This window comes from Meles meles, chromosome 19, assembly GCF_922984935.1.
Source record: "Meles meles chromosome 19, mMelMel3.1 paternal haplotype, whole genome shotgun sequence".
Taxonomy (NCBI): domain Eukaryota; kingdom Metazoa; phylum Chordata; class Mammalia; order Carnivora; family Mustelidae; genus Meles; species Meles meles.
Window position 1 is genome coordinate 17263057 of NC_060084.1, and position 18626 is coordinate 17281682.

Genomic DNA, 18626 nt, shown 5'->3' on the forward strand with positions numbered 1-18626 from the left:
GTAAACTCCGGGAGAGGCTGACTATCACCTATTTTCTTCAAACCAGGACTCGACTCGAGGACCCTGGGATCATGACCTGATCTGAATACAGATGTTTAACCGACTGAGCCACCCAAGCACCCAAAAAATGTTTCTCTTTAGATTAAAAATTAGATTCCTTCATGTGACCTTCAGAGTCCTTCATAACCTGGTCCACACCTTACTTCCACAGCCTTACCTCTGGCTTTTCCTAACCGTGGACACCATAATTCAGCCTGCAGAAGAGTTACAACTTAAAACTAAACACGCTCTTTTGCCTCTGTAAAAATGCTTGGCCTACCCTCTTCTGCCTAGGTAACATTAATTCTCTCAGCAAGACTCTGTAAAGTTTTCTCCTCTGGGGTTCCTCTCCTACCCCCATGTCTGGGCCAAGTGCCTCACACCTCCCATGACCCTCCTCCCTGGGCCCCCTCCAGCACGCTCATAAGACACTATGTTATATTGTCTGTTACCTATTATTCATTGCGCTTCCAAAGGGTCAAGACCTTGTCTCAGGCACCTTTGAATCTCCAGAAGTCAGAATCAGTTTGGTACATAAAAGACAATCAAGAGCTTGTAATATTAAATAGGTAAAATGTACTAAGACCTCTGGTGCGAGCGAGCCACTCTGAGAGCTCAACAGGACAGCATTCACCCTCCTTCCAGATATAAACAGACCTCATTATCAACCCCTTTTAAAAATTAAGAAGGTTATCACGAAGTATCAAGTATTTTGCCTTTGCCATGTTAACATAAAAGGTCCAAAGAACTAGAAACAGCATATCCAACGTTGAGAAGACTTGATTTCCTGGGCCCATAAAAAGTGGCCCACTGATAGCATGCAATCCCTTGGGTGAATCATGGACCTCCTGGTCCAATCTTCTCATCTATAACATCTCTAGCTGGGTTCCCAGAACGGAAAACCCAAGAGTTAAGAGCAGAAGGGTGAAAGGACACTTGGAGCTCTGCAGAACAACACTTGCAGATACAGAGATACCACCTCCCACTCCAACATGTGCCAACTCCAGAGCAGAAATCTGCTCAAATTCTAACTCAGGAAACTTTGTAACTTAGAAACTTCACAAAGCTGAAAACCAGAGAATGGTAGCTGGTAAGTAAAAACAATCACATTTATACAAACTACTCCAAGACCAAAGTTAGTTTTCCCAATTAGAACACACTACACTTGCTAAGACAGTGGGAGGTTTTCACTCAAGTACTCTGTGCTTTCTGCTACCAGACCAGTAACAGCCTGGCAAATTGGGTTAAGGGCATATCTACCCATTGAATATGGACAGAAACCACTATTACTCCTTCACACGCATAGGTGCACGTGCACACGCGCACACACACACACGCCCCACTTAGGCTAAGGGCATGATCATCCAGAGCATCTCACCTGGAAACCTGGACCTCATCCTTGTCTCATTTTTCATTTAGGCCCTGGAATCACCAAGAGCCTCAAAAAACATCTCCTACATATAGACCCTCCCTTTCATGTCTCAAATCCTGCTCAAAACCTCCCCTGCCAATGATACCATTAAGCCAGGCAGTAACTTTCTAGACGCATGCTGATGTGGTAGCCACCAGAAACATGTCACAACTGAGCACCTGTAATGTGGCTAATTCAAACTCGGCTGTGTGGCAAGTATAAGTTACACACTGGGTTTCAAATAGCACCAAAATAAAGAAATAAACTATCTCGTTAGAAACTTTAAAATACTGATTCATTTAGAAATATTTCGGTTATATTGGGTTAAATAATATGTATTACCAAAATTAATTTCACCCATCTCTTTCTACATTGTACTACTAGAAAATTTAAAATTATATATGTAGTTTCTGTTGTTTTGGACCGTCCTAGATCTCCACCTCACCCTGTGGATATACTTAGCACCCGCCTCAGTGCAAGGAACCCAGGAAATGACTTAAAGGCTGGCAGAACAGACTCTCCACAGAGAAATGTAGAGAAGAGGCCACAGTGAAGAGAGTAGGAAGGATGAAGCCTGGTGAGGAGCCAAACTGATCTGTGGGACTGTTTGCAGGAGGGAGGAACAACGTGGGCACAGAAAAAAAAAGAAGCAGATCCCCACACCAGGCACCCCCAGCACATGGGACTGCACTGGCAAGATGAATCCCTGTAACACTGAGCTTTGAAAATCAGAGGGGCCTAACTTTGAACGTTCTTATTAATAAGTGGGGCTTAACACATGGGAATTTAATAAAGTTTTTTAAATGATTTCATTTATTCCAGAGAGAGAGCACGTGAGTAGAGCAAAAGACAGCACAAGCTGGCGGTGGGGGGGGGCGGGAGACGGAGAAACATTTCGACTCCCTGCTGAGCAGGGAGCTAGCTGCTCAGCTCAATCTCAGGACCCTGAGACCATCACCTGAGCAGGAGGCAGACACCCAACTGAGCCACCTGGTACCCCATGCAACTTAAAAAAAAAAAAAAAATCACTGGGTTCAGCTCTCGAAGAGCCAGACAGGGTGATAGGAAACTGAGTCCCCGCCTTTAAAGAGACAGCACAAGGCGCCTGGGTGGTTCAGTGGGTTAAACCTCTGCCTTCAACTCAGGTCATGATCTCAGGGTCCTGGGATCGAGTCCCACATCAGGCTCTCTGCTTGGCAGGGAGCCTGCTTCCTCCTCTCTTTCTGCCTGCCTCTCTGCCTACTTGTGATCTCTGTCAAATAAATAGATAAAATTAAAAAAAAAAAAGAGCACAATAAACAGCACACACAAAAATAACACCACAGAAGGAGCAATTTGAAAACCACCTGGGGTATAGGGGTAAGAGATTTATTTACTAATCTCAGACCATATGCTGGAGGGGCAGGAATCTTTGGGAGACTTCTCTAAGAACAAAAGAGCTGGCTGGTGCCATTTCCCTCCCCCACTCCCCACCCTGAATACATGGGCACCTTTGGGAACCCCTGCAGTGTGAACACTCTCCACCCAGCTTGCTGACAGTACACCCATCCCCAGTGCTCTTCTGTGGACTCACCCTACATCCCAGCCTAAGCAGGAGCTTTCCTAGGAGGCTGCAGGCCCTGCCCCACACCAGACCATTAAGGACCTTACAGGCACTGTATGCCCCAACCCTCGCATTCTCTTACAGACCTGCCCCCTCCAATATACCCTTGGCCAGAGTTCATCCAAAGCAGCTCCACAAGCCTGGCAGTGTGCCAAAAAAAAAAAAAAAAAAAAAAAAAGAAATTAGTATATTTTCCAAAAAAAAAGCCCAACAACAACAACAACAATCAAGGGAGTTACAAAATGAAAGGATATAAACTGTGACACCATATACCTAAAATGTTGGGGGGGGGGGGGGAAAGAGTAAAGAATGGTTCAAACTCTGGAGACCATCAACTTAATATGGACTGCTATATGCGTAAGATTCTATATACAAACCTAACGGTAACCACAAACCAAAAACCAGCAGCAGACATGCCAAAAAAAAAAAAAAAAAGAAGAAAAGAGAGAGAGTGGAATCCAAGTATATCACTAAAGAAAGCCAGTAGAGAGAGAAAAGAGCAAAGGAAGGAAAAGAACTACAAAAGCAACCGTAAAACAAGTAACAAAACGGCAGTAAGTACGTATCTATCAATAATTACTTTGAAGATAAATGGACAAAACACTCCAGTCAAAAGATACAGGGTGACAGAATGGAGAAAAAAATAAGACCCATCTATATCCTGCCTAAAAGAGACTCATTCCAGACCTAAAGACATGCAGATTTAAAGTGGAAGGATAGGCAAGCATTTATTATGCAAATGAAAGTGAAAAGAAAGCTGGAGTAGCATTACTTATATTGAACAAAATAGACTTTAAAACAAAGACTTTAGGGATGCCTGGGTGGCTCAGTAGGTTGAGAGTCTGCCTTTGGCTCAAGTCATGATCCTGGGCTTCTTGGGATGGAGTCTGGCGTCTGGTTCCCTGCTCAGCAGGGAGTCTGCTTTTCCCTCTCCCACTGTCATTCCCCTTGCTTGTGCTCACTTTCTCTCTGTCAAATAAGTAAATAAAAATCTTTTAAAAACATGAAAAACAGGAGCACCTGGGTGGCTCAGTGGGTTAAAGCCTCCTCCTTCAGCTCAGGTCATGGTCTCAAGGTCCTGGGATCAAGCCCCGCATCAGGCTCTCTGCTCAGCAGGGAGCCTGCTTCCCCCTTTCTCTCTGCCTGACTCTCTGCCTACTTGTGATCTCTTTCTCTGTGTCAAATAAATAAATAAAATCTGAAAAAAAAACCCACGAAAAACAAAACAAAACAAAAACTGTAACAAGAGACAAAGAAGGACACTATATAATCATAAAGGAGATAATGCAACAAGATATAACAATCGTAAATATGCATGCACCCAACATGGGAGCCACCAAAATACAAAAGCAGCTCGTAAAAAACATAAAGGAAGTCTTCAAGAGTAATACAATAATAGCAGAGGACTTTAACACTCCACTTAAATCAATGGATAGATCGTCCAAACAGAAAATCAAGTAGGAAACAGTGGTTTCAAATGACACATTGGGCCAGATGGAGCCAACAGATACATTCAGAACATTCCATCCTAAAACAGCAGAATACACTTTCTTTTCAAGTGCACATGGAACATTCTCCAGAACAGTTCATATGATAGGCCACAAAACAAGTCTGAAGAAATTCAAAAAGAATGAAGGCATACCATGCATCTTTTTCAACCACAATGCTATGAAACCACAAGAAAAAATCTGGAAGAAACACAAACATGTGGAGGTTAAATAACATGCTACTAAACGGTGAATGGGTCAACCAAGAAATCAAAGAGGAAATAAAAAAAATACACAGAGACAAATGAAAACACAGCAGTCCAAAATCTTTGGGATACAGCGAAAGTGGTTCTAAAGGGACTTTATAGTGATATAGCCTTACAGCTTTCTCTCCAATTTTGCCCCCTTTTCTCACCAATTTTGGACTTCTTGCCCTTACTACAGGATTCTCTTTTGAGGCTCTTTGTCTTTGTACATCTTATCTGACCACCAGCATTATAGGAAAAATTCCTACTCCCCTTTCTAGAACCAGTTCAATGGTCTCTTCCCTTCTGAAGCTTTTCTAGATCCCTCATCTCCCTGCCTCCCCCTTCACCATTTGGTCCATATCTCCATTTCAGAATAGTAGCTGTTTGGTGTTTTTTAAGTATATATGCTTTTTTTTTTTAAGATTTTATTTATTTATTTTTAAGTAATCTTTATCCCTAACTTGGACTTGAACTCACAACCCTAAAATCAAGACATGAATGCTCTACTGACTGAGCCAGCCAGGTGCCCCTAGAACTGTAGCTTTTTGTTCATGTTTTTCTCCTTCAACATTTTCTCAAACTCTTTTTCCAAAAACCAAGCATGGTGGAATTGTCCAGAATCAGCAGAGAAACTTAGAAAACTTGCCATGCACAGAGGGCCCTGACAAACAACTTTTAAAAACTCCTCAGGTGATTAATTATAAAAGAGCAACAGGTAACATTCAGTGAACACTCACCACAGGCCAGGCACCAAGCTCAGTCATTTATGTACACCCTCTCACTAAATTTCCTCAGTGAAGCCCTACTGACGTCAAAAAGGAAGCAGGCATCTTCGCCCGACTACTTATGAAATGTGACCCTAGTTAAGAACCACTGCCTGGCATAGAGAAGGAATTCCAAAAATGTCTGCTGAATGAATGAATATAGAGTCTGGATCATTCTTTTTGTTTTTTTTTAAGATTTTATTTGACAGAGGCAAAGAGCACAAGCAGGGGGAGCGGCAGGCAGAGGAAGAGGGAGAAGCAGGCTCCCCAAAGAGGGAAGCCCAATGAGGGCTCCATCCCAGGACCCTGGGATCCTGACCTAAGCCAAAGGCAGATGCCCAACCGACTGAGCCACCTAGGCGCCCACTCTGGGTCATTCTTACTGAAGGAAAATGAGGAATCATTTTCAGAATCATAAATAATAAACAAACAAATAAATAAATAATATTTTTGTTAAATAAAAAGCAGGGGCAAACACAAAAATGATGATGTTGAGAGCCAAATTCAAAAGCTGGTTCCTCTTAATTACCAGATAAACAGAAAAACCTCTGGCGTATCTAGTATATAAAAGAAACAACTGGGGGCTCCTGGGTAGCTCAATGGGTTAAGCCTCTGCCTTCCGTTCCGGTCATGATCTCGGGGTCCTGGGATCGAGACCTGCATTGGGCTCTCTGCTGGGCAGGGAGCCTGCTCCCGCCCCTGCTTGCCTCTCTGCCTAGTTGTGGTCTTTGTCAATAAATAAATAAAATCTTTTAAAAAAAGAAAAGAAACAACTGGGGTCCCTAGCTGGCCCAGTCAGTATAGAGCATGGTTCTTGACCTCGGGGTTCTGAGTTGGAGCCCCACAATGGGTCTAGAGATTACTTAAAAATAAAAATCTTAAAAAAAAAAAACAAAAAAAATGACTTTAAAGGGAATAAACAAACCAGCAAAATACACACTAGGGGTTAAGAAATGTGAAAAATCTTAGTGAAATGGGTAATTTTAAAATCTTAAATCACTAATGTTGATGCAAAAAAGTAAAAACCTTAGTAACTGAGGATGAAATCAACTATTCCCAAATCATCCCAACACAGCAGGGAATCTGCTTCTCCTTCTCCCTCTGCTACACAACCCCCCTTCATGCTCTGTCTCAAAGAATGAATAAAATCTGAAAAACAAAAGTGTTTAAAAAAAACAAACAAACAGAAGTTGGGGCTCAGTCAGTTAAGTGTCTGCCTTCAGCTCAGGTCATGATCCCAGGGTCTTGGGATAGAGCCCCACATTGGGCTCTCTGCTCAGCAGGAAGCCTGCTTCTCCCTCTTCCACTCCCCCTGCTTGTGTTCCCTCTCTTGCTCTCTCTGTCAAATAAATAAATAAATAATCTTAAAAAAAAAAAAAAAAAAAAGAAAATCCACATAAAAATTATATGAAATTTAAAATGTTGAAGGGAAAAACATGTACAGAGAGAAATGAAGGAACTTCATCACAACAAATAAAGAGGTACTAAACAAAGATCACAAATTACTTTTTTGTACTAAAAAAATCTGTATTATATATATGCTCACATGCTTTGATTAGATAGATAAATATTTTAAGATTTTATTCATTTATTTGAGAGAAAGCAGAGGGAGGGGCAGCAGGGGAGAGAGAGAGAAAGAATCTTGACTGGACTCTGAGCTCCATGGAGCCCAACACATGAGGCTCCATCTCATGACCCTGAGATCATGACCTGAGTCAAAATCAAGAGTCAGATGCTTAAACTACTGAGCCACCCAGGTGCCCCTGATAAGATATATAAGACATAGAAAAGAGAGGGAAAAGATCAAATATTTTTTTGAAATAGGTCTTAAAAGAACAGGTTTTGACATCCTAACATTGTCTTAAAGACAAAATTTCTCGGACAGCCTTGGTGGCTCAACAGGTTAAGTGTCTGAATGTTGATTTCAGCTCAGGCTCCAATCTCACGGTTATGAGAATCCGCCCTACGTCAGGCTCTGTGCTCAGTGTGGAGTCTGCTTGAGATTCTCTCTCTCCCTCTGCCCCTCTCCCGCTCCCAGTCTCTCTCTCTCTAAATAAAATCTTTAAAAAAAAAAAAAAAAGAACAAAGAGAGGCTGCACGGCTCAGTCGGTTAAGTATCTGCCTTCGGCTCAGGTCATGATCTCAGGGTCCTGGTATCAAGCCCCACGTGGGGCTCCCTGTTCAGCAGTAGGCCTGTTTCTCCCTCTCCCTCAGCTGTCCCCCTGGCTTGTGCTCTCTCACTCTCTCTCTTGCTCTCTCAAATAAAATCTTTTAAAAAACTAAAAATAAAATTTTTAAAAAGGACCAAATTCCTTAAAAGGGTTCAATGAAAGTTATACTGTTTCGCACAATTATTTTATCAGAAAATTAGGGTCACTGTTACTGGAAAAACACAGTTTTTGCTAGTTTAGTAGAAAATACACAAAGTACAGAATTACTGCTGGGGTTAAGTGGTTAGGAATGTTTGCTACTTTGACACCCACTTACAGAGCATGTACTTTGGAGAAAGAGATGAAAGCAGACAAACGGCCCTGCCCTAAGGGAGCTAGCTGAAAGCTTAGTACAGACACGGATGGGTAAACACACAACTCCTTAGGACATAAAAACAGCACTATGACTGCTGTGCACAGGTGTTGTGCGAACTCACAAAAGGGGAAAGTGTGTCTGGGCTGAGGCCTAAAACCCGGCTCCAGGCAGCTCAGGAGGAGGCTAAGAAAGGGGACCTCTGGACACAGGGAGCTTGAGCATTCCCTGACCTGGTTCAGCAAGTGGCTTGGCTGCCCCTGGGGGTCCAGGAGCATCTTGTCTGAGTCCGGGTGACCCAAGACAGCTTTGGATGAGCCTGTTCATCCTGATGAGCCTAACCATGGAGCTCTTGGGATCTGGAGTCCATGGAGACCAGGTCCTGGTCCCTCTCTATTTCCTCCCCTTCAAGGTAAACCTGAAATCCACATGCAACTTTTTTCTTCTAAAACTTTCCCCATTTCTTATTGTTCTGGTGGTTTCACCTTTTTTTATTCCTAACTAAAAACATAGTGCATATAATGAAGAGAAAGATACCTAATGTTTACACACAGCTACTAATGATCCTACAGATCCTAAGGATTTTTGGGGTATCCCCCCCCTCTGTTGCTGTTCCCCTCCATTTCGGAGTCCCTTCAGATATTTGCTCGCCAAATGCCAGAGGAAGGTCCCACCCCTCAAACACCTCTTCATGAGAGCTCTGACTTTCAAATTCTTGCCCCTACATTTTGTCATTCACAGCAATCTTTAAAACGAAGAAAAAGTCATCTTAGTTTCCTGCTCAACAACAGTGACTCAAGCTATACCAACCACCCGCAGCTCCCTGAACACACCACACACATGTCCTGCTGCTCAAGGCACTCTTCGCTAGACCTGTGCCCCACGGACTCCCTTGCCTCCTGCCAGTCCGCCCAGAGGCCCCCATCTCAATAAGAATAAGGCTTACCTTTACCATGTTATTTAAGCTGTACCCTTATCACAAGCCACCCCCCCCATCTCCCTTCCTTTTCTCTACCTTCTCTACCTTCTTCTCCCCTCTGGTACTGTCAGCTTCTAGGATATTATAAAAGTTACTTACTGCATTTTTCTGTCTCCTCCTTCTAGGACGTAAGCCCCACAAAAGCAGAGATTATAAACGTTGTTCACTAATATATCCCAACCACTTAGAAAAGTGTCTTAGCACATCACAGGGGTTCAATGGCTATTGGCTGAATGAATAGATAAATGAATGAATGGATTACCAGGGCCGCAAAGAAAAACGTCCAAACTCCCTTCTATTCCTATCTCCCCACTGCCTGTGGCCCATACCCACTGTCGCACAGGACAACAGTTTCACGACCATGCCCTTCATCTTCTTGCCTCCCAATGTCCCTGATGCACCAAGTCCATCAGCTCTATCTCCACCCCCTTCATTTTCACTTGCTGGACTCTGCTTCTGTGCTGAAGTGGCATCTCCGCTGACTGTTTCCCACAGGCAGAATTTCCACTCTCCTCTCTGTACGCACAGCAGCCTCTGGACCTCAGAAACATCACCTGCCCTGTGCTATATACTTCTGCAGGAGGCTACCCCCACTCTCAGTTTAGCTCCAGGATAAGCAGTCACATGACTCGATTACTCATCTCTTGCATTCCCTGGAGGGCCAAGCTCAGAGAAAAGGAACCTCCACAAAGGGAAATTTCTGACCAAAAAACCCCCTTTGTGGATTCAGTTGTTGTCTTTGTACCAGGGTCATTATCTGCAGCCTGGATTAGGTAATCCAAGGGGACTGTCAGGCCATCCCAAGAGAACACAACTGAACTCGAGTACTTGGGCAACAAAGTTTTGAAAGTGTAGTTTAAAGCAGTCCCTAACAGTCACTGCTCAGAACTCAAATCCACTTTCACCATTAAAAAGGCAACCCCTGGGGCGCCTGGGTGGCTCAGTCATTAAGCGTCTGCCCTTAGCACAGGTCATGATCCCAGGGTCCTGGGATCGAGACCCGCATCGGGCTCCCTGCTCAGCAGGAAGCCTGCTTCTCCCTCTCCCACACCCCCTGCTTGTGTTCCCTCTCTGTGTCTGTCAAATAAATAACTGAAATCGTAAAAAAAAAAAAAAAAAGGCGACCCCTGGGGCACCTGAGTGGCTCAGTCAGTTAAGCATCTGCCTGCAGCTCACAGCTTGATCCCAGGATCCTCAGATGGAGCCCCGCCCCAAATCAGGCTCCCTGCTCAGCCACTCCCCCTACTTGTATGCATTCTATCAAATAAAATCTTAAGAAAAAATAATAAATAAAAGAAGAAGAAAAAAAGGCAACCCCTACTGAAAGGATCATCACGCCCATGAGATGTTAAGCGTGTTAAGCAATCCTAACTCTCACAGCCTGCTGAGGAAGCACTTTATATGGAACTGCACTGATGACCAGTGATTTATTTGCTCTGGCTCATGTCAAACCAAACCACTATCTTGTTCTAGTATTGTTACTTGTTTTACTCCTTAAGGCTCACCTTTATAAAACAAAAACACACAACAAGAAGTAAAACATATAAAGGCATTATATGTTTAATTTACTATAAACTGTTTTATTATTTTTTTAAAGATTTATTTATGTTAGAGAAAGAGCGCACATGGATGCGAACGGGAAGGGGGCAGAGGGAAAGGAAGAGAGAATCTCAAGCAGTCTTTCCGCTGAGCATAGAGTCTTACCTCATGACTCTGACTGAGATCATGACCTGAGCTGAAATCAAAAGTCCCATGCTTAAACACCTAGACCACCCAGGTGCCACTAATTTACCATAAACTGCTTTTTATATGATATTACTAATCAGTATTTTTATCTGGATTAAGTAATCTCTATACCCAATGTGGGGATCAAACTCACAATCTGGAGTTCAAGAGTCACATTCTCAATCAACTGTGCCAGGCAGGCGCCGCTGGATTGATTCCGATAGTTTCACATGCTTAGTAATTGGAGTTTGTGATTTTTCCTTAATTCTAAAGAGAGTGTGGATTAAAATACCATCTGAACCTTGTTATATTTTCACACATACTCTAGGTAAATCAGCGCATAACCTCAGAGTTGTGATGCTTCTAGAAAATGCCTCCTCTCTCACCAGAATAAATGAATTTAAAAAACAGCTTCATATTAACGAAGCTGCAGGCTGGACATGTGGGGGTATACACTATTATATCTTTGTTAAGGTAAAAAAAAAAAAACAAGAAAAGCTATGGGACAGGTCCTTCCTGTTCCATATGTTTTCTTTCTCCCTCCTGGCCCATCTCCAGCCTCTTTCAAGGCAAATCCTGGCCAGACTTCTTGGGCTCCTATCATCTCTTTATGACCCCTGGGTCAGAGGCTGGGGCTGCTCTCTCCTTCCCTAACAGTTAACTTCCTCCTCTATAGTTTTCTATCCTGTCACCCTCCCCTCCCCATTCCCTGACATCGTTCAAGGAATTGGACTGGCACTCAGGACTCTCAACAGTGACACATTCACTCTTAACTCTTCCCGCAGAACCGCACCGCCCGGGTTGCCCCTCCCCACAGTGCGGCCCCTGTTTTGGGACGCCCACTCTCCTCAGCTCTGGATATCCTGGGTTTCGCAGGGCTGGGAGGCTCCGAGGGAATGACCAAGCTAGGAAAGGCTGTCTCACAGCGGGAAAACAATGACTGCTCTAAACACGCCCCGGGGGGCCTGGCCGGTAGGGACGCCCTGGGGAAGTGAGGAACGCGCTGCTCACCTGGGGCGCGGCCGTCGGAGGCCTCGGGGCCATTCCTGCCTCGCTGGGGCCGGCTCCCAGACTGGGGCTGGGAAGAGAGGACAGGGCCCACTCACTCGGCTGCAAGCCGACCCCTCCCCGCAGCGCCCGCCTCCGTCCCTCAGCCACTTCTCCCGGAGAGGCTTGGGAAGCTACGCGGACTGCGCGTAGGCCTGTCGCTTCCCGGATACCAAATTAAAGGCTCTCGGCATCCTGGACACCGTCCTCTGGCCACGCCCAGTCCCACCCGCAGGATGGTGGGCGCGGCCGGGCGGATACAAGCCAAACCCGTGGGAGGTGCCGCTTTGACCCGCGCACTCGGAATTACCGCCTCCTGCGGACTCCGGATTTTGCGACGTCGGGCCCACCCGGGGTTGGGGCCAGCTCCTCCTGCACTCACTGCAGGTTCAGTCCTCTCCAATTCTGATGTGCAGAGGGGCGGCCCAAAGCGGCCTTAGCCGCACTGGGGCCGGACAATGGCCGCAGCGGCGGGGCAGAGCCGGAAGTGCGCCTGCGCACGCAGAGCCTCGGTCCCGCAACTCCGGGGCTTTGGAGAACTACACTTCCCAGAGGCCCCCGCGTGTGGGTCCCGCTTGGGAGGTCGCTGCGCCACACCCGGGGAGCTGCGGTGGGGTGCGCGATGTGGCTTGGATACTCGTACGTTCATTTATTCCAGTAATAGTCACTGAACACCTCTTCTGTGCTAGGGGAATGTTGCTGGGGCCGGATTCAACGGCAGATGGGAAAGGAAAGACCCTACTTTCTGGGAGCTAGTGTGCACGCTGTGGACGAGGCCAACAATAAAAACATAAACCTATTAGCAAGATATGTTTCACATACTGACTTCAGCTATAGGAATAGGACAGTGAAAGGTGATGAAGTGATCATCACAAGATGCTATTTCCGTTGCCTCTCCTATGCCTTGTTCACCTGTGGGTCACTACTGAGTGTTTGGACACTGATTCCTCAGACCACTCCTACTACGACTAAGAAACTCGAGTCACTTATTACTCCAAGGGAATAAGAGAATCTTTTCCTGCTGTCCTAGAATTGATAATCGGGACTCAGCTGAGGATTTAGATCTTTCATATTCTAAAGAATGACTTGTTTGGGGCTAGACACTTTCAGGTGTTACAAAACAGGAGCCGAGTGCTGAATTTGCCTTGTTGCTACTAACCGTTGCCCCGACACTACCCCTCTTTCGCAGGCTCTATAAGGAAACTAGAATGGCAAATGAAAAGATTACCTCAGAATGCCAAGTCCTCCACCTGGCGGGGGGGGGGGGGGGGGGGGGGGAGTTGCAGGGTTCTACCCCCACTCCCAAAGATGAATGTGAGAAAGAAAACTCTCAAACACTGAGAACACCCAGGGAAAATGGGGGGGGGCGGTTACATAATTATCCCCAATGCCTTCCAGAGAAAGGGAAAGGGAATTAGAGAACAGGCTGTGTGTAAGGAGAGCAGCCTGAATTCTCATTGTGTAGTAAGTGGAAACGCAGGAAAACAGCTGCGCTTTAGCTCCCGGGGGGGTGAAGGGTGCAGCTCACAACATTATGAGGCTGTGGAACTAACTGGGTGTGAGAATGAACTGAGAAAGTTGGAGGAGGTTGAAGCGAAGCCTGATCTCCCAAATCAGTATCGGTGGGTTTCCTCTAAGGAACTCACAAATGCACTTACGTTTCTGCTGGTGCGGCTAAGCAACTTTAACACCGGATGGAATAGTTCTTAAAACCTTTTAAAATACACTGATGCACTGGAAAATTGGTAAGGAATATACAGAGGGCAAAAACGAGGCAAAAATGACAACCTAAGAGTGGTAGGTGGAGCTCTGAAAGCCAGTTTTCACCTGGAGGTGAAATGAGACAAATGAGGCAAAGTTGAGTTTTGTTTTTCATGGCCTTCTTTCCGTTCAGGGAACGCATTCTGGCTCCCCGAGGGCACTGAGAGGGGGGTGGCAGTCTCCCCTCCCGAGAAGTAGTGCTCTACCTGGCTGTCTCTGCTGCTGAAAGTCAGGTATGCTGGTCGGCCAATGTTGTCTGGCCACAGGGCGAAGACAGCTGAGTGGCCAGTTTCTCCGAGGCCAGTCCACATCTGGGGGTTGATGGCTATGACGCGGGCGTGGGGTTATTCAGCCTCGCAGCCAATCAAGAGCCACATTCTTCTCCGTGCCCTCCTGTCTCCATATCAACTACCTCCGCGTATGCTCTGGACTTGGGAATACTGCTGCTGAAAAGACTATCTCACAGGTCCAGTTGAGGTCCTGGCCAGGAGGATCGGCGGGGACCACCAGGTGCTCCAAAGCCTCTTCACACCCCGAGGCACTCTGAGAAGTGCCTCTGCTGAGAAACGGATAATGCACTATTTAGCGAGATTTTGTCCTAGCTAGGGCAGAGGCGAAAAGACCTGTTGTTAACGCCAAATGCCTTGGAACTCGGTCCTGGGACTCCAGGATCATGACCGGAGCTGAAGGCAGTCGCTTAACCAACTGAGCCATCCAGGTGCCCGATCTGCTCGATCTTTAATATTCACCTGGATTTGACCAATTCCTCACTTGCCCTGCCATTGGTCCAAGCCTTCTGGCTAGGGCCTTCCCCACAGCACAGGAATATCCAAGTTCCAGTGCCTTAAAAACATTCATAAAAAATGTTCAACCCCCTGGTTCCCACAAGAACCAGTGAGAAAAAGTGGGACCTGATGAAGGTAGCTCCGACTCTGTTAAGCCAGAAAACCAGCGATTACTGGACCAACAGGGAACTCAGGTCCCCGGTCTTCCATGCACTCTCAGGCCAGGAGGATAGGACTGAGGCGCTGAGTGGAGGCTGCGTAGCTTCAGTCATCTATTGCTACATCTGAGGCCGAGCTTTGAGTGGGACGGAAAGGAAGGAAAGCGATATCTCAGCGCCCGGGCCCTCTCCCTCACATCAGACCAACACCTGCTACAGTTTCGAGCTTCCAGGCGTCAATCTGCGGCGCGCTGGGCTCTAGCGCCACCTGCTGGCCACTAGGACCCCCCTACTCCTGCAAAGTCATCTGCATAACAATAATGCGAACATTAATTTGGCAGTTTCTGGACCATTACTAACCTTGCCAACTACCCCCAAGTCAAGCTTGAAGCCCCTACAAGCCCCAGAAAATGTTTTTCAGTTCAAAGAAATTTCACCTAACATCTATGTTTTCTGAGCCCACGTTTTCTGAGCTCGCGCTACCCTGGATTTCCTCACAAAACCTCCCTAGTGCTATTCTTCTCCCCTGGGCTGAGCTGAAGGGACCCACAGACTCTTGCTCCAACCCAGCTGTGGCGACTCAGGCTGGACCCAAGTGGTGTCACCTCAAGGGCAATGTAGTCCCTGCAAGGGTCTCAAGGACCAGGCATCGGAAGACCTCACTTCGGCTTCTGGCTCAGCCACCTTGCTCAGCCAGTCATTTGCCCCCTTGTTTTTCAAGTCTCCTCATTTGTCAGTGGAGCCCCAGATGCATCCTAGCATCCCATCTTGTCCTGGTGGCCTGGCCCCGCTCTCTCCTCATGGGCTTGGACTTATGAAAAATGTCTATTCAAGGAAGGTTTTCCCCAGATACCTCTGTTATCCGAGACAAGGATGTTCAGTGACTGGGATGTGGTTAGCCATGGGAAGATTGGCCCTACCAGGTACTTCAAGGTGCTAATGGCATCTGAGGGCTTTTCCAGCCAAACACAGGGGACTCTGCTTAGAAACCAGGAAGTGGACAAAATAAGCCAAAGATAGGATACAGAAGGAGGGCAAGAAATGATGAGGAACTAGAAACTAAAATAAGATTATTCTCACATCATAATTTTTTATTTTTTGAGTTTGGGTTTTATTTTGAAGAGGTGAGGATGGGGTAGGTGGAGGGACAGAGAGAGAGGAAGAGAGAGAATCTTAAGCAGTCTCCATGCCTAGCATGGAGCCGATTGCTGGGCTCAGTCTCACGACCCTGAGAGCATGACATGAGCTGAAATCAAGAGTCAACATTTAACCAACTGAGCCACCCAAGCACCCCTCTGAGTTTTGTTTTGTTTTTTTAAGATTTTATTCATTTGTTTGACAGAGAGAGATCACAAGTAGGCAGAGAGGCAGGCAGAGAGAGAGGAAGGGAAGCAGGCTCCCCACAGAGCAGAGAGCCCGATGTGGGGCTCCATTGAAGACCCCGGGATCACGACCCGAGCCAAAGGCAGAGGCTCTAACTCACTGAGCCACCCAGGCACCCCTGAGTTTTTGTTTTTAAAATAAACTTGCAAGTTATTTAATTTGCAATTATTCTCAACAAGGTAATTTTTGTTCATGGCTAATGTTCTCTAACATTACAACCAGATACATGAATCCAAGGGACCTAGGCTAGGCTGCCCTTAGACTGAGCCTGCCAGGGGCCCAGTTAAAAGAGACATTTGACTGTAGTCAGCTGTCTGACTTGGACTGTAGCCCCAAGAGGATCTTACCCACTTGTATGCCCAGTAAATATGTACCCAGTCAACCTGGCTGAGTTTATGAAATGAAGGCTTTGCTTTATCATAAAGAGTAATGGGCTTTGAGATCAGCTAGGCCAGCTCCTTCCTTTTAAGGATGAAATAGAAGGCCAGGGAGGGAAAGATGCTAGTTGGCGTAGAAAGAAAATGGTACAGGAAGAAAAAGATGCATATGATCAGCTGAAGGAGATTCATAAGTTCCATGTGGCATTGTGGTGTTTTTTAACTCATGAGGTGAATGCTGGGGTTTAAAACAATTTAAATTTAAAATGATAAGTTAAACAACAGAATACATTCTAGATGAGGTCTTTGGTCATTTGCGTCATTTTCTCTTCAGCTCTATTTGTAGGACTGCAGTTGTGCAGTCACCAGTAAGTGTCTTTCCCTCTGCGGGTTCTATTTCATCTGTAAAATGAAAGATCTGGCTTGGCGGATCCAAAGCCCCATTTTATTTTTCTCCTACAACTGTTATGCCTGGCTCAAACTGCGCAGGTGTGACCTGAGGGGAGGTGAGAAAACATGGAAGCAAAAGTGAGCTGGGTCTATCATCCCAGCCTGCGCCTTTGCCTGGAGCTGACTGCCACCCATCCACTACCTTCCAGGGTGCCACACCTTGGGCCTTACTTGCACACACACCCCCCCTCCATGGGGGTCTGGGCATAACAGTGCTTTGGGCTCTGCGGTTACCATAGCGACCCTCTCGCTGGCGTAGCCTCCGTTGCCGCCTAGCAACCAGGACATCCAGGGCACCTACAGCTCTGTCATTTCCCTCTGGCAAGGAACTGGGGGCAGCTCTGTTTAGGAAGGTGGCTTGTTATGGGTCCCTCTACTGCTAGGCCCTCACCTGACCTCTTCAGCCATTCCAGCTTCTCTGCCCTGGAGCCAGGCTTCTATGGCTTTTTCTCCTAGATGCAAGGAGTCCTAACCACCCACCCTTTCCAGCTACGATCCTGGGGGCTTAAAGAGCGTTCTTACCCCCAACACTCCATAATCTCTAGAAGAGCAGAAAAGTCCAACATGATGTAAATTAAATTAAAACACCTGTCTCTCAGCCCACCTCCCAGCACCTCTCAGCTTCTGGGGCCAATTCTCTGGACGGGCAATCCTTGGGAAGGGATGGATGGGACAGCCTGGCTAGAAGCCAGAGAGGCACCAGTGTTGGGAAGGGCATCACCAGAACTGGGCATCGCAGCCTCTGTTGGGAGATGGGCAGGCATACAGACAAGCTAACCCAATATGGGGGTGGGATCGGCAGTGACAGGGCTGGTGGCACAGGGTGTACTGGGAGCATGCATGGGGAAGGGGTACTCACCCCAACCTGAATTGGAAAGAAATGTTTCTTGGAGGATATAATGCTTGGGTTGAGGCTCGAAGAGCGAATAGGCATCCAGGCTGGAGTAGAGATTTCAGTGAGGGTAGGCTTTAGGTCTTCAGAGCCTGCCTTTCTGAGAGTGTTATTCCCCATTCGAAATCCACGGATCCTCTGTCTCCTCCTTGTCCTTTTCCTCTTCTTATCCTGTCCACTTTCCCTGGGCAGTCTCCTCCAGCTCCATGATCGTAAGCCGCACTCCTTTGCTACATGTGGTCCCTTCCTCCTGGGCTGCTCACAACTTACTTGTCTACCTGATGAACTCACTCATTCTTCAAGACCCAGCTTGATGTTTACTCCTTTCTGGTGCCTTCCCAGAACCACCCTTTCAATCATGCATTCAATTCACAAACTTTTTTTTTTTTTTTTAAGATTTTATTCATTTAGGGTCACCTGGGTGGCTCAGTCAGTTAACTGGCTGCCTTTGGCTCAGGTCATGATCCCGAGGTCCTGGGATTGAGTCCCGTTTTGGGTGCCCTGCTCAGTGGAGAGCCTGCTTCTCCCTCTCCCTCTGCCTGCTGCTTTGCCTACTTGTGCTCTATCTCTCTGGTAAATAAATAAAATCTTTTAAAAAGGTTTTATTCATATATTTGAGAGAGACAGAGATAGTAACAGAGAGCATGAACAGGAAGGGGAGGGAGAAGCAGATTCCTCGCTAAGCAGGGAGCCCACACCCTGGGATCATGACCTGAGCTGAAGACAGACACCCAACCTACTGAGCCACCCAGGTGCCCCCTCAATTCACAAACTTCTAATGAACACTGAATGTTAGACCCACAATGTGGTCCTATACTATAACTCTCTGTTCACTTGCCTGTTTCCTCAAATGACCAGGATGTCCTGGAGGTGGGAGCTGGCAAGGCTGTCTTTTGTTTTCCTAATCCTCAGGCTTTAGCATATACTCTTCTGAATGAATGGATGGGTGGATGGAGGGATAGAAGGATAGATGAATACACACAGAGCTCCTTGT

The 18626-nt window shown here is 46.4% G+C and overlaps 2 protein-coding genes across 7 annotated transcripts in view; one reads left to right on the forward strand and one right to left on the reverse strand.

Moving 5' to 3' along the window:
- ZFP90 (ZFP90 zinc finger protein) overlaps positions 1-18626 on the reverse strand; it is a 98258-nt gene that overhangs the window by 10836 nt on the left and 68796 nt on the right. Inside the window, exons 1-3 of one of the 6 annotated variants that reach the window (XM_045989072.1) lie at positions 12137-12305; positions 11791-11857; positions 3140-3193 (exon numbers count right to left, since the gene is read on the reverse strand). The exons of 1 other annotated variant lie outside the window; for it this stretch is intronic. In XM_045989072.1, the coding sequence (XP_045845028.1) occupies positions 3140-3193; positions 11791-11823 (87 nt within the window). In that variant the 5' untranslated portion in view covers positions 11824-11857; positions 12137-12305. Of the gene's footprint in view, positions 1-3139; positions 3194-10933; positions 11047-11790; positions 12031-12136; positions 12306-18626 lie in introns of those variants that run through there. 4 more of the 6 variants (XM_045989074.1, XM_045989073.1, XM_045989075.1 and 1 more) reach the window with 4 other exon arrangements.
- The window catches only part of LOC123930500 (myelin-associated neurite-outgrowth inhibitor-like), a 75600-nt gene continuing 69258 nt past the window's right edge, over positions 12285-18626 (forward strand). The window contains exon 1 of the mRNA XM_045986729.1: positions 12285-12441. Within this exon, the coding sequence (XP_045842685.1) occupies positions 12285-12441 (157 nt within the window). The remainder of the gene's footprint in view (positions 12442-18626) is intronic.